This window comes from Grammomys surdaster, unplaced genomic scaffold (assembly GCF_004785775.1).
Source record: "Grammomys surdaster isolate TR1022 unplaced genomic scaffold, NIH_TR_1.0 125341, whole genome shotgun sequence".
Lineage (NCBI taxonomy): Eukaryota > Metazoa > Chordata > Mammalia > Rodentia > Muridae > Grammomys > Grammomys surdaster.
In genome coordinates this window covers 121,052-136,179 of record NW_021620215.1, presented here as the reverse complement: position 1 = coordinate 136,179, position 15,128 = coordinate 121,052, and the positions used below count along the sequence as shown (strand labels likewise).

General features: G+C 37.6%; 1 protein-coding gene and 1 long non-coding RNA gene across 2 annotated transcripts in view; both read left to right on the top strand.

Moving 5' to 3' along the window:
• LOC114637530 overlaps positions 1 to 15,128 on the top strand; it is a 64,284-nt gene that overhangs the window by 39,036 nt on the left and 10,120 nt on the right. Inside the window, exon 2 of the long non-coding RNA XR_003713762.1 lies at positions 14,550 to 14,681. This is a non-coding gene — a long non-coding RNA (uncharacterized LOC114637530). The remainder of the gene's footprint in view (positions 1 to 14,549; positions 14,682 to 15,128) is intronic.
• Positions 11,697 to 12,734, top strand: LOC114637527 (olfactory receptor 10J5). Its single transcript, XM_028785735.1, has one exon. The coding sequence runs from the start codon at positions 11,720 to 11,722 to the stop codon at positions 12,647 to 12,649; it is 930 nt and encodes a 309-aa protein (XP_028641568.1). The 5' UTR covers positions 11,697 to 11,719; the 3' UTR covers positions 12,650 to 12,734.

Sequence of the window (15,128 nt, the reverse complement as noted above, 5' to 3'; positions counted from 1 at the left end):
CTTCTGATAACTTGAAAAGGATATAGAACATCAATCCATTGTACTACACACCTATATAAATTCTCTTATATACTCAACACATGAGTAATATTTTTTTGCTAAATGATTAGCAAAAGTAGCTGTCATAACTTCTTGTGTCAAAGCTATTGCAGAAGCAGTGGTGCTAGCAATTAATGCAATTAAAACTGTTATACCAGCAATAATCAAGCCCACTACCCTCTTGCTTCTGCTTAAAGCCTAACTCACTTCTTCCAGCACTTTCAAGCTTTTTTCAGAGAATCAAGGGTTTCTAATACTCAGAGCAGTAAAATAAAAGTTGGTTGACAGACCCTCATAGCAGACATGCCAGGTTTCAACACACTAATACAACTTGAAAGTATACAGTCAATGCAACTTACAATAAATACTGTAGAAGACACAAAAGTAATTTTAACTTGACAATTAAATGAGCTTTATCACATGCACTAACCCTTGTTTGAAATTCAGATCCTGTCCCAATGTTATCTTTCGCTATTATAGCATCATAGAGAACAGCAACTAACTTCGAGATATGTTTCTGAAACTGTTCAAATCCAGTCTTCTAAATGAAGACTGTTACTTCCAATATTGGATTGATTTCTAGACCAGTACACAATTGAGTCCAAATAACTTGTCACCTTTAGGAAAAATACAAGAGTCATTATAACTTCTCTTTTTGATTCTCTGTCCCACAAGGTTTAAAATCTTGAGGGACGGCAGCTTGTCCCATATTCGATATAGTCAAGCAAAGGTAGGTCACAAACATATGTCCAATACAGCTTCCCAGTCACCCTTGTCAGGGCACTCACCAAGCTCACAGGTCAGCATCATTCTTTGTCTCAGCAACAGCACGTCTCACCAATCATTCCGGCAACTACCATGCTCCTTCAGCATTCTGCAGAAAAAAACACAAACATGCCCTCCTTCCCATATTAGACACCTGGTCAGAATCATGCCATTTGCTAGTAAGTGGATCCTTCCTTTTCACCTAGGCATAAGTATGCCTAGTTGTAGGGTACCATAGACACTCAGCAGAAAGTTCTTTCGCATCCAATTTTTAAAAAAAATTAAAATAAAATGTACATGATTTAAATAAATTTGTGGTGTATCACAAATCTTTAATAATATGTCAAATTTGTAATAAAAAGTGTGATGTGGAGCAACACAGTTATCAACATAAAATGAAAAATGAGTGGTGAGAAAATAGATAGACTTGGTTTATACTTTTTCAATAAAGTGGTTGAACAGCATTGGAAGTAGTATAATTCACATGCCAGCAGGTTGGCATGCACATGTCATTCTAACACACAGAAGGCTGAAGCAAGAACATGGGAAATTGGAAGACAGGCTGACTCATATGTTAAGCCTGTCTCAGAAAAGCAAGGATGCTTTTCCCCTCCTCCTCCTCCTTTCCTTCCTTCCTTCCTTCCTTCCTTCCTTCCTTCCTTCCTTCCTTCCTCCTCCTCCTCCTCTTCCTCCTCCTCCTCCTCCTCCTCTTCCTCCTCCTCCTGCTCCTCCTTCCATGCCTGTTTATATCCTAATAACATGTGAGAAAGAAAGAGAGTAGGTTTTGACTGGTATGTAGATGGGGAGTATATGGGAGGAGTTGGGGGAGAGAAATGGGAAACCCTAATCAGAATATATTGTATTAAAATTTCAATTTTATAATAAAAGAAAGACAGAAGTGCAAGGCTAAGAGTATAGTTCAATCATAGAGCACTGACCTAACATGCACAGAGGACTGAATTCCATTTATAGCATGGAAAATAACAAACAAAAAGAAAAAGAATATTTCAGAATCTTATTTCTTGTTAGCATGCAATGAACAATAACAAAATTCTGCATTATCAATAGACAAACCCACAAACATAACCATGAGAAAACTCTAAAAAATAAATCTAAAATTTAAGGGTATTTAAGACAATCACTGAACTTAAATCTCTGGGATTTTTTTGAGGTAATAAAAAACAACAAACAAATAATTTTTAAAAAGGGTGGGACAGGAAGTCTTTTCCAGACTGAGAAATTCTGACAGGTCTAAAAAAATAGTAAATGAAAAGTTTGATTCTGAAAGATTCTGAATTTGATTCCTTTGTGATTAGGATCTGAGGTTTACACGATTGTAAGGATTGAGAAGTTCATTCCTTGGTCTGGGTAAGTACTTTGTGTTCATGGAAAACTGAAAATTTACAGAGCAATGAGCCCTGAATTTGCTAACCCCTCTTGAGTGGTTAGAAAAAGCCACTTGACTTTGAGCTTTACTGTAAGTTTGAGCAAACAGGAAAAGAGAAGACAGATAAAGCACAATTTTACTACAGAAGATATACATGATAGATGAGCTATGATCAAGGAAAAGTAAGAGCGGTTATTTGGGTCGTGGAGAAAATTAGAGACAAACATTGCAGAGTTTCCAAAGCATAGATGTTTATATTGGGTAATCAGTTAACCCCAGGAGGCTAGCTGCTTGATCAGGTAGGTGGGGGGAGGGTGTAATGAGGAGTAAGGGGAAAAAAAGGGTCTTTTGACTCTAGTGACCTTTCATCCCTGAGAGACATAGCACAATAACAAAGTCACTGGAAACATAGAAGAAATGACATTTCTTACAGAACAGAAAGGGAAGCATTTTCACATGTGTGAAAAGTTATTAATCAGAGACCAGGAAGAAAACAGGTTCTCAGTACAAGCCTGTCCCAAAAAGAACAACTCCCCCACCCCCACACCTGAAAAAAACCTGAACTAAACTAAACGAAACAAAAACACCAACACCATTCTTTCTGGCAAATTAGCAGGACATCAGAATGGTAAGGTCAACACAATTAGTTGCTACCCAATGTCACAGACTTGCCCTCTTTTTCTTGCTAGTGACATATCCATCCAGCCATGGGACACATACAGAGTGGCTCATTTCAACGAGCGAGGACTTCTCCGACATGGAGACCCTTGCTGCTCATGGCCTCATGTCCCCTTTGGTTCTTATTGCTGTGTCTGCTGTTCACTGACAGTGTACTAAATAAACATGTTTTTCTTTTAGAAAAAAAGATCCAAATGCTGAGTTCTTTCACTGACCTACCAACATCTGCTAAAACAAGGAATGCCAGGCTGTCTTATTTTGTTTTTGACAGTAAGTGTTTAAGATGAGACAGTAACTTTAAGATATTTAAATTTTGATTATGTTATATAAGATAATTTCTTTTCTCTTATGAAGCAGACACGGAGTTATTTAAACACAAGGAACACAATGTCTCCTACTTTGATTAGATATCACCTAACGAGGCAAATGAAACAAAATGCAAGCAGCTTGAGAATCTGGGAAAAGGTTGTGCAGGGGTCTCCTGCAATATTTCAATATGGTTGAGATTTTGTTTAAAGATACACACAAATACTAGATCAATTCTAGCAAGGATGTGGAGACTGGAGGTCCTTATACATCGTTGGCAACAAAGTAAATTGGAGCAGTTTATGGAATCATGAAGTAACTGTGGAGTTTCCTCAAACAACAAAAATAGAACTAGTTGGCTCAGTTACATCATTCCTGGGCATATTCCTGAAAGAATATGTCAGCATACTATAGAAATGCTTGCACATCTACTGCTGCAGTGGTCAAATAGCTAAGACATAAAACCAGCCTAGAAGTCCTTCTATAGCTGGAGAGAGGATGAGCTCATTTGGATAGGGAGATGGGGGGGTATGACAGGAGTTGGGTGAGTGGGATATATGATCAAAAAAGTAATATATAAAAGATTTCAAATGAAAAAGAATAACTAATACTATATGTATAAAATGTCATAATGAACATGTGTATTCTGCCAAAGGATTAATTAAAAAAAGAAAAATATGATACAATGTAGAAATTCACTTTTTTTAACCTCCATTGGGATACTGTGGAGAGTTAAGGACATTTGATTGTATTAGATGAAAATGGATGCCTGATATCTTCAGAAAACTTCTGAAGGAAGGGAAGAAAAAAACCACTTGGGAAACAAATGGGATCCCAAAACATCAACACCTGAGACAAATAAAAATCCCTGTTTTTAATAAATTCCCCTGATATCTATTTGTGACACGACTCTTCTGGTTTGCCTGAGATACCAAGGGAACTGTGAAGAAAGTAGACCCAGGTGGGCGGGTAGACAGAATTGTTTCCTTTGGAGATTTCCTCTTGATCTCTGAACTCATAGAAGCTTCTTCTATTAGTAACACTTTCAGAGCCTGGGTAAGTACTGAGTATGTCAGGCCATTCACCACAGTTTCTGTAACTGCAGTCTTTTCTGGATCTGGTGAGCAGTTATGAGGTATGGCTTTGAGGAGGAATGAGGACTTTTTTCTATTTCATTGTCTTTGTTGTTGTCTTTTCAGATGTGGCCAGAACAGATCTGAGATGTGTTGGGGATGCCACGTGTTCTTCTTAGTCTGTTTCTAATCCCAGTTGGTCCTGTGCTCATCCTTGGCCAAGACCTGGAATTAAATAGTGTGGAAATGCTTGCTGAGCTCAAGCTATAACAGCACAGTTTCTCAGATCCTTTTTACATTCATGTCCTATCAAGCATTTTCTATCCTTAGATCACTTAGACATATGTAATAATCACAGACTTGAAAAGAGGTTGCTTTATGCCTCCCTGGTATCTTAGAACTATGCTTCCACGTCTCTGGTGGAGTGGTTGAAGAGTTTTCCTTTTCTGCAGTAGTCATTTACATATCATGTTATATATACATGTCAGGGAGTGGATCCAAGTGGTCCATTAAAAAAATTCATTATATCACAGGTTAACTAAAATTTAGGAACTACATATTATTTCTTATACATACCAATATATTTAATAATAAATTATTTCCATTCTCAAATGTTTCTGTTTCCTTTTTCATTTGACACATAGCCTTCATAACCAAAATATTGGCTAGACCAACTTTTGACTTCATTAGCTTCATTCAGTGTTACTTTATTGGTAGACTAGACCATTCAAACCCTCCTAATTCCTTTCTCCTCTCAACTCTCATTATTTCATACTTTTTTGTGGTTTTCGTTGTTTTTCAAAAATTCCTGAATGTGTTCTCTTTAATACAAATCCACATAAATTAAGACATCAATTATTGAACATGTACTGTGTCCTAAATACTTTAAATGGATTAGCTAATTTAATCCTCACAATGTTTCTTTGACATCAGTCTCACTGCTATATAACTGACATATGCAACTGAAAGTTGGCAAGACTAAACACGTTTCTCAGTTTCACAGTTACTTGGGTGTTATATTTGGGGATTGACTTAAGTGACTGACTGAAGGTCTGGCGAGTTTGACATCTATGCAACAAGAAAAAGGAGAGGGCTCAGCAGTGGTAGGTAATGTTGGTACTCAGATGTTTTAATAATGAGTCATCTAACAGTAAGCTCTCAATGTGGACAGTGGATCCACTGACCACAAAGCAGAAGCAAGGGTTGGAAAATCCAGCTAATAATAATCTGACCATCTGTGATCACCACTGACACCCTTGTCTCTGTCATTCACCATAATCCTTGTCCACTAAGTGAAAACTCTGAATTGGTTATCCTCTTTCTTGCCCCACTATTCTAGATTCTCAGTGTCATTTGATTCTCTGCAGGAAGATATGAAGAAGGATGGAGACACTCTTCACTCGAGGAGGATGCTACAACTGAGGCCTCTTTCTTTCCTAGGCCCCACTACTTTTATGAGTAACACCTTTGTTCCTTTGTCAAACAGCTAAATTACACTGCACTGAGAACTCTAGATTCTTCAGCCAGTGAGCACTTATTGAGTGCTACTTTGAGTTGGATGCAGAAATCTTAGCACATATTCGGAGAGTTTACACTCTGGATTTGAAATGGGGCTACTACCAAGGAAACACTGCACAAAGCAGTGGGAATTAAACTGCCATAAGTGACATAAGGTAAACATTAACAACCAACTCTCAGGAAATAATCAAGTCTTGATTTTTAATATTTGTTAGTTCCTGATATAAAAATAAAATATTTCTCCATAGATTTAAATATAGCAAACATGAAATGTCTGAGTATGGAGCTGGGAGATGGTGTGTGCAGCCTGCTTCTGTGCTGAGGTGATACAATCAGGCTCCAGCACACCAGTGGGTGCAATCCTTATTAAAGAAACGAGGATGAGGAATTGGGTTATTATGACAGGACTTCATGAATGTGGTAGGCAATGGGCTGAGTCGTAAAATGCTTATAAGAAACTGTTTTAAAATTAAAAGCAGATGCATTTGAGTTTGATAGAATTGAAATTCTATAGTCTTACAGGCAAGAATGAAATTATAACTTCTCCTGGAATGTAGATGAGTATTGAAAAGGATGAGGGCATTCTTCCATGTACAAAGGGCCTAGTATCTGAATGGGCTGCAAGGAATAAAGGACACTCCAGGTAAGATTTAAAAATATGTATATAGGCACAGATTGGATAATGGATATTGGAATGCTCCTATGCTTTGGCGAGGTTATCATTTCTAGAGCAGAGGTTGGTGTAAAGGCAAATTGACTTTCTCAGAAAGTTAGTGTATATTGTGATAATCCTTATCAGTCCACTAGAGATGTCTTCTTCAGATTGCAAAAGCAGTGTGTGACTAGTATATTAGAACTCAGACATTCTGCTTAAATCTCCAACTCCAACTCTGCAGCTGAAGCCACTGTAGACACAAACAAACAAACGTTTTGTTTCAGATCTCATGTTTCGACACCCACAGTCTCCAGATCCACATCCAGATTTTCTATGTGCTTCCTAATTCCAGTGTTTCTTATGTTACAGTATTTCTCTCCAATACTCATCCCAAGAATTAATCTTACTAAAAGTCAAATGAGAATATTTTAAAATATTAACTCTGGTGAAGTTGATAAAATATTACAACATAATATGATGCAAGAGGATGGAGATTTAGTTCAGTGGTAGAGTATTTAGCATGCACAAGAGCCTAAAGACAAAAAGCATGGCATTATACAGTGTTGTGTGACACAATATGAAATCATAACAATGGAATGAAAAAAGTCTAATACATAGAGCAATATATAGTTCATCAGTTTTTAGCATATATTTTGGGACTTTTGATAAGTCTTCAGATCTATATGACCTGGGGATTGAACCCCTCTGTGAGAGAAGCAAGTACTCTGACTACTGAACTACTGAAAGAGTTCTCACTGTAGGCTATTTTTACTTTTAATTATGTTGCTGAGAATATTTCTTCATATAGCTACCTCATAATTTAGACATTTGCATTGTTTGTAACTTTGGACTTTTAGGAAAATGACTCTTAAAACATCTAAATATGAATAGTCCTTTGTGGACACATTTTGTTTATATGTTTGTCTTGTATAAATGCCCAGGAAAATTACAGTAATGGATGTTGGTATAGATTTAATGTAATAAAAAATTGTCACATTGTTCTCCAAATAGGCTGTAACACTTCATATTCCAACAATCAATATTTAAGACTCTCAATTTTTTCTCTTGGTTACAGTGTTGGATGTTGTTAGGCTTTTTAATTTTAGCCATTTGAGTAGGTATGTATTTCACTGTTTTTTTGTTTTTTGTTTTTTGTTTTATTTTATTTTTTTATCTCTCCAGTGGCTAATGTTGCTCAGAATCCTCTCGTGTGATTATTAGGTATTTTATGCATTTTGTGTATATTTGCATAATATCCAGTTTAAAATGAGTCTTATTATTGACTGGCAAAGTTCTTTAATATATTCTGGATATAATTTCAGATTTTTGTGTTGTGTATGCTTTCTACTAGGGCATGATTTATTTATTTATTTATTTACTTATTTATTTATGATTTTTTTTTTGGTTTTTTCGAGACAGTGCCACCACCGCCCGGCTATTTTTGATTTTCTAACAATGATGAAGCTTAAGCTGTAATTTGTTAATTAGATTTAATTTAAAAATTAATTTGTTTTAATTAATTAATTGATTGTTTTAATTTAGGCTTTTTGTTATTTCCTAAGAATTGTTTCCAAATTTGAGGGTCACAAATTTTCATATATTATTTTTGTCTAGAATTTCTCATGGTTTTGTCTTTTATACATGCCTATGATTCATTTAAAATAATTTCTGAAAAGTCATGGGGTAAAATCTGAGGTTTGTTTTCCCCTCATGAATATTTGCTTGTTCCAGGAACAAGCAAAATGTCTCATTGAAAATGTCTCATTGAGACACCTTAGCCTTTTAGAAAAAAAGTAGTTGACCATGTAAAGGATATACGTTTGAATTCCACATTACATTGTTCTATGTGTTCATGGGTCAGTGGGCAGAAACGTTCAGTGTAGCAGAGAAGAATGAGAATAAGTGCCAACTCTGACAACTTTAGGGACGGAAACTTCTTCAGAAGCATTTGAGTTAATGGATTTATGAGGATAAACTTAGTAAACCCAGCTTGCTAGGAATTACAGAGCCTGAGAGTAAAAGTCTGTCTTTGTAACTCTGAAAACGAATAGAGAGTAATGAAACAGTAGTTACTGAGAACCACAGCACTGGTGATTTATGGAGCCCTACTTGCCTGTGCTCGTGTCTGTCTCACACCATGTTGAACAATATAGTAACCGAAGTAGGACTGATCCTAAAGTTTATAATTCTTCCCCCCAAATTGCATTGCTTTTTGTCATTTTGAGACAGGATCTTTCAGAATAGCTGAGGTTGGTCGTGAACTTGTAATCCTTCAGCCTCTGTTACCGTGTGCTAAGATTATAGACCTGAGTCATGACAGGTGTTTGAGTACCTTAACATTAGGCAGGTAACTATAGATTTAGAAACTGGGACAGAATAGTGTATACTTTAAGGACTCTAAGGAAAGTCTACTGAATTTTCCATATAGTGGAGCTCCAGGATGCCGGCATGCATTGACTAGATTGATGTCATGAAGTCACTGAAGAAGATACAAAAGTGAGACCAGATGATATAGAATTTGTTTTAAAAATTATATAAAGTTCATTATGATTTCAAGACCTACAAAAGTCAAGAAAGGAGTAAGGTGGATATTTGCAAAATATTGTTGAAAAATAGTTATGTGAAAGCAGTCAACACAGAAACAACAGAGATAATTGAAATTTAAATAATGGCTGGAAAAAGCAGAAGAAAGGAAGATCCAGAGAGCAAGTATGTAGTCATGGTACTGTCAGAATGAAGAGATTCATGGACAGTAACTAAATTAGCACAGGGATGACAGAAGCGTAGTGTAGTGTCATGGTAACCAAGGCTAGAGAATGTTTTCAGGAGGAAGGGTCAGACGTGTCAAACCAAGGAACAAGGAAAGGAAGAAAAACAAAGTCTGACAGCTTTAGTAATGAAGACTTCTTCAGTGACACCTGAGTGAATGATTTCTTAAGCATGGACCCATGATACCAGCAGGCAACAAGTTAGAAAACATGAGAAAGGAAGTCTAGTCAGTAATTCTGGAAATGAAGCAGGAACAGTTAGATAGTCACTGTATATGCTATCCCCTCTCTCTCTCTCTCTCTCTCTCTCTCTCTCTCTCTCTCTCTCTCTCTCTCTCTCTCTCTGTTTCTCTCTTTCCAGGATGCTGGCCTTGAGATTACAAGATAGTTGAGGATGACCTTAAACTTCCAATCCTTCTGCCTCTACATGTGTGCATGTGTGCCATCACACCAGCTTCATGATTTTTTGGCTGAACCTAAGTCCTCATGCACGATAGACAACCAAATCTCCAGCCTGCATACTCTCTTTTAAAGAAGAGGCTAGTTTTCTGTGACTCTCACAGTTATATCAAATTGTCTGTTTGGTGATTTTCAAAATAGTTATCAGTTAGGCTTCAAATACTTTGCCCACTCTTTCCCTCTTAACCATGAAACTTATATATATATATATATATATATATATATATATATATATATATATATATATATATATATATTATACCTCACATTGTCTTATAAGCTCTTCTTTTTTATTGGATATTTTATTTACATTTCAGATGTTATCCCCTTTCCCCATTTACCCCCACCCAGAAACCTCCTATCCCATCCCCCACCTACTCCTGCTTCAATGAGGATGTACCCCCACCCACCCATTCACTCCCACCTCCCCGCCCTCAAATTCCCCCACACTAGGGCATCCAGCCTTCACTGGACCAAGGACCCCCTCTTCTTCCACTGATGCCCAACAAGGCCATCCTTCCCTACATATACAGCTGGAGCTGTGGGTTACTCCCTATGTTCTCCCAGGCTGGTGGTTTAGACCCTGGGAGCTCTGTTTGGTTGGTATTGTTGCTCTCCCCATGGGGCTTCAAACCCCTTCAGCTCCTTAAGTTTTTCTTTCTAACTTCTCCATTGGGAACCCCATGATCAGTTCAATGGTTAGCTGTGAGCATCTGCCTCTGTAAATATCAGGCTTTGGCAGACCTCTAAGGAGACGGCTATATCAGGTTCCTGTCAGCATGCACTTCCTGGCATCACCTCACTGCCTGCCTTTGGTGACTGCACATGGGATGGATACCCAGGTGGAACAGTCTCAGGACGGCCCCTCCTTCAGTTTCTGTCCCACACTTTGTCTCCAGATTTGCTCCCATGAGTATTTTGTTACTCCTTATAAGAAGGATCAAAGCACCCATACTTTGGTCTTCTTTCTTCATGAGCTTCATGTGGTCTGTGAGTTGTATCTTGGGTATTGAGAGCCTTTGGGTAATATCTACTTACCAGTGAGTGCATGCCATGTGTGTTCTTTTGTGATTCGGTTACCTCACTCAGGATGATATTTTCTAGTTTCATCCACTTGCCTATGAATTTCAGGAATTCATTGTTTTTAATAGCTGAGTAATACTCCATTGTGTAAAGTATCACATTTTCTGTATCTGTTTCTCTGTTGAAGTACATCTGGGTTCTTTTCAGCTTCTGGCTATTATAAATAAGGCTGCTATGAACATAGTGGAGCATGTGTCCTTGTTATATGTTGGAGCATCTTCTGGGTATATAACCAGGAGTGGTATAGCTGAGTCCTCAGATAATGCTATGTCACAGAGAAAACTAATTGTTTTCTCACTCATAGGTCTTTTCTTGGATTTACCCAGACCGCTACTGCAATCAGCAAATAAATATTTCTTTGTTTGAGCTTTTGGAGGTCAATTGAAATGGACTGAATGTGGTAGAAGCCACTTTGGAGCTGCTCTTTGAGAGAGTGACATTTTTGACTCATATTTTCTTGCTGAACTCAAGACTTCGTATTTAGAATTCAACTGTAACACTGTGTATAAAGGTTCCCAGTGACTTTGTCATCAAATCTAACAACCATTTTTTTCAAAGTCCATCTTTCCTAAATACCTCATACTACTGAGTCATTTCATCTATAAACATCTGTCTTTATGACTTTCTTTACATGTCCTTTACTGGTGTTCACTCTTGTTAAGCATGTTTAAGTGGGTAACAGAACATGACTGTCTTCTTGCTAGCCCCTTCTACTCCCTAACATCACTATTTTGTGTGAGGTGAGCAAGTACTCGAAGTCTTCTTGCAAAAAACAGTTTGCTAATGTTTATACACTTAAATTCCAAAAAGGTGTGCAAATATTTCTTCTTCTTCAGGGACAAATACCCCAGATGTGACCCCTCACAAAAGAGGGACATTTTTCCACCTTCTCAGTGCAGCTTATCCTGATTCATTACTTTAAATTTCAATTATTGATTAAAGTTTCCCCTTGATGACTCTTTTCACTTTTAGACACCAATAGTGCAGAATGCAGAGAAAGAACTTCACTGAAGTGACAGAATTCATCTTCTTGGGATTCTCTAGCTTTGGAAAGCATCAAATAACACTCTTTGTGCTTTTCCTAACCATCTACATTTTAACTGTGGCTGGCAACATCATTATAGTGACAATCACACACATGGACCATCACCTTCACACTCCCATGTACTTCTTTCTGAGCATGTTGGCATGTTCAGAGACTGTATATACACTGGTCATTGTCCCAAGAATGCTTTCCAGCCTGATTTTTTACAACCTTCCCATATCCTTGGCAGGTTGTGCAACCCAAATGTTCTTTTTTGTCACTTTGGCCACCAACAACTGCTTTCTGCTCACAGCAATGGGTTATGATCGTTACGTGGCCATTTGTGATCCTCTGAGATATACCGTCATCATGAGCAAAGGAATGTGTGCCTGGTTGGTTTGTGGGTCGTTAGGCACTGGTCTGGTTATGGCAGTTCTGCATGTGCCAGCCATGTTCCATTTGCCCTTCTGTGGCACAGTGGTAGAGCACTTTTTCTGTGACATATACCCAGTAATGAAACTTTCTTGTGTTGATACCACTGTCAATGAGATAATCAATTATAGTGTAAGTTCATTTGTAATTCTTGTGCCCATAGGGCTGATATTCATCTCCTATGTCCTCATCACCTCTTCTATCCTTAAAATTGTGTCTGCTGAAGGCCAGAAGAAAGCCTTTGCCACCTGTGCCTCTCATCTCACTGTGGTCATTGTCCACTATGGCTGTGCCTCCATTGCCTACCTCAAACCCAAGTCGGAAAATTCAGTAGAAAAAGACCTTCTTCTCTCTGTGACCTACACCATTATCACTCCCTTGTTGAACCCTGTTGTCTACAGTCTCAGGAACAAAGAAGTCAAAGATGCTCTACGCAGAGCTGTGGGCAGAAACACTTGTTAAAAGATTTGAAACTGTTTGTCAGGAGATCTTTAGCTCAAGTTATGTCTACTCACCAATAAGACATGATCCACTTTCTCATCAATACAGTGTCTATAGCAATCATGTCAGAGTGTAGAAATGACTTTATTATTAATCTTTCAGTGATGGCAGAAAACAAAATCTGGGCTCTAATGTTTGGATCTCAGATCCAAGAATCACTTTATATTGGATTAAGCATACTTCTTTACGTTCTGGATGGTTTTGTTTTGGAAACATCTTTTGGATCCCATTCTCAGACAGTTAAGTCCTCTAACTAGTCTCTAGGTTGAGAAGAGACAAGTAAAACATTGTTGGAAAAGGTTTATCCACAGTGAGCTGCAGGGACGGCAGCTTTCATTTTCTTCTTCCTGCACAGAAGAGAGTCTTTTGTTCTGATGAGTTAAGATCTATTTATTTCAGACAAGATTTTCTCAATTCTTATTGACTGAAAAGTAAAAACATTTGAAAGAAAAAACTCCCACATTTCATTATTTAGCTACATTAACTCTTTAAATATTACCAATTTCTATGTGTATTTCTTTTTTTTTTTTTTCTGGTACATTCAAAGCAATGCCTTATTCTTCAGAGGCTAAGCAGTAAAGAAAACATACTGAAGAAGCTTCTCTTTAGCTACATTTTTATTTTCACACTTTTCATGACTCCTTTCAACCTATGGAAACCTTTGTTTTTTAAGTTCTGCATAGCAGCTGAAGTGAAACTGGAGTTGCTTGTGTGTGTGTAGTGCTGATTCCAGAGTTCAACTTAAACACTGTTAAGTTTTATTATTGCAACAAACTGTGCAAGCTTCATATTTCTTTAGGTATTTATATTAAAATTATCAGGATCATAGTCCATTGTTTTTCATTTTCTTTTCTTTCTTTTTTATTGGATATTTTATTTACATTTCAGATGTTATCCCTTTACCCATTCCTCCACCCACCTACCCAGGAACCCCCTATCCCATCGCCCCTCCTCCTGCTTCTCTGGGGATATGCCCCTACCTACCCCCCACTCCCACCTCCCCACCCTCGAATTTGCTCACACATGGCGTCCAGCCTTCATAAAAGGGACATTTTGGGGATATTTGTGTCATGGATATTCCCACTTGAATTAGTTTATCTCTACTCAGAAAAGATATCTAAGAGACACATATATGAAAACAACTATGTTTTACCAACATTGTGACACTCATGATTACTACATCCCCAAATCAGTTCCTAGTCCTTATTTTCTATTCTGATTCACAGAAATTGGGCTGATCATTTTCTATGTGGCCTGTGGCTTTCTCTGTTCTTCAGGTGCCTATATTGAAAGGCCCACGGCAGGATGTTGAAGGTCTTTTATATATATCACCTCTGTCAAACCATGCCAGTTCAATGGCATTATAGCTGACGTCATAGCTCATGATTAATAGCTCCTGAAGAGGCATTGCAGCCTGAGTTTCATAATTAATTTGGAGTGCTTGAGGTATCAGAACATTTTTGAACCCTTAAAAACAATTCACTAAATTTTATGTATAAGTATGAATGTGTTAATTTAAATATATTTTTATCAATTCTCTGAATATTTCATATATTATACTTTGATTCTATTTACTCTAAACTCCTCCTAGCTCCACCTTCATGTAATCCAAACTCTCTTTCCTTTGATTTTATTTAATAACTTTAATAACTTTAATAAATTCTAATTTGTGCTGTCCATACACTTCTGGGTATGGGGCCATATACTATACTCTGCCTACCAGAAGTCACATCTTAGGAAAATTGACTCCCTCTACAACAACCGATCCATCATAGCTCTTCAGTTAGTGATGGGAATTCATGAACCCCTTCCCACTTAATGCAAGAATGCTAACTTGCTATGTTTTTTTCTTCTTCTTCAGAAAACCACAGTTGATGTGAGTTCATGAGAGAAGCTATACTGAAGACATTGTTTTGCCCCATTCCTCCCTGATTACTGGCTCTTACAATCCTCCCACCTGTTCTTCTGTGATGGTCCCTGAGCCTTGTGAAGGGTGTGTTATGTTGATTTCCTGCTTGTCTGTTGAATAATCCACAGGCACTAATTCACTACACTTAGATCCGTTAAGAGTATCTGTTGTTAACCCTTATGCACTGCACAAAGAAACTTCTCTGATAAGGACCAATAGCTACCAAAACAAGCTGCTGCCATTGCTTTTAGAACTTGATACCTATTAGAACTTGATGGTAAGACCATATTAGCCAATACAGCATACACATTGGTAACAGGACATGGAACAATGAGGTAGGTACTGACTAGGAAGCTTCCTGTCTGTTTGTTGGCTCCCCTACTACTAGAAGGTGCTCTACAGTCTCCTGGGGAAATTCATTGACAGTCTTATCCAGTTGGGAGCTCCATTACATTTTTGAAGGTCTTTGTAGTGAGTGATATAAGTATTTCTTCATTGCATAAATATAAAACTTTTTTTCCTCCTTTAGAG

Excerpts from the sequence above, each read along its gene's own strand:
- LOC114637527 (XM_028785735.1), top strand. The coding sequence starts at position 11,720 with ATGCAGAGAAAGAACTTCACTGAAGTGACAGAATTCATCTTCTTGGGA.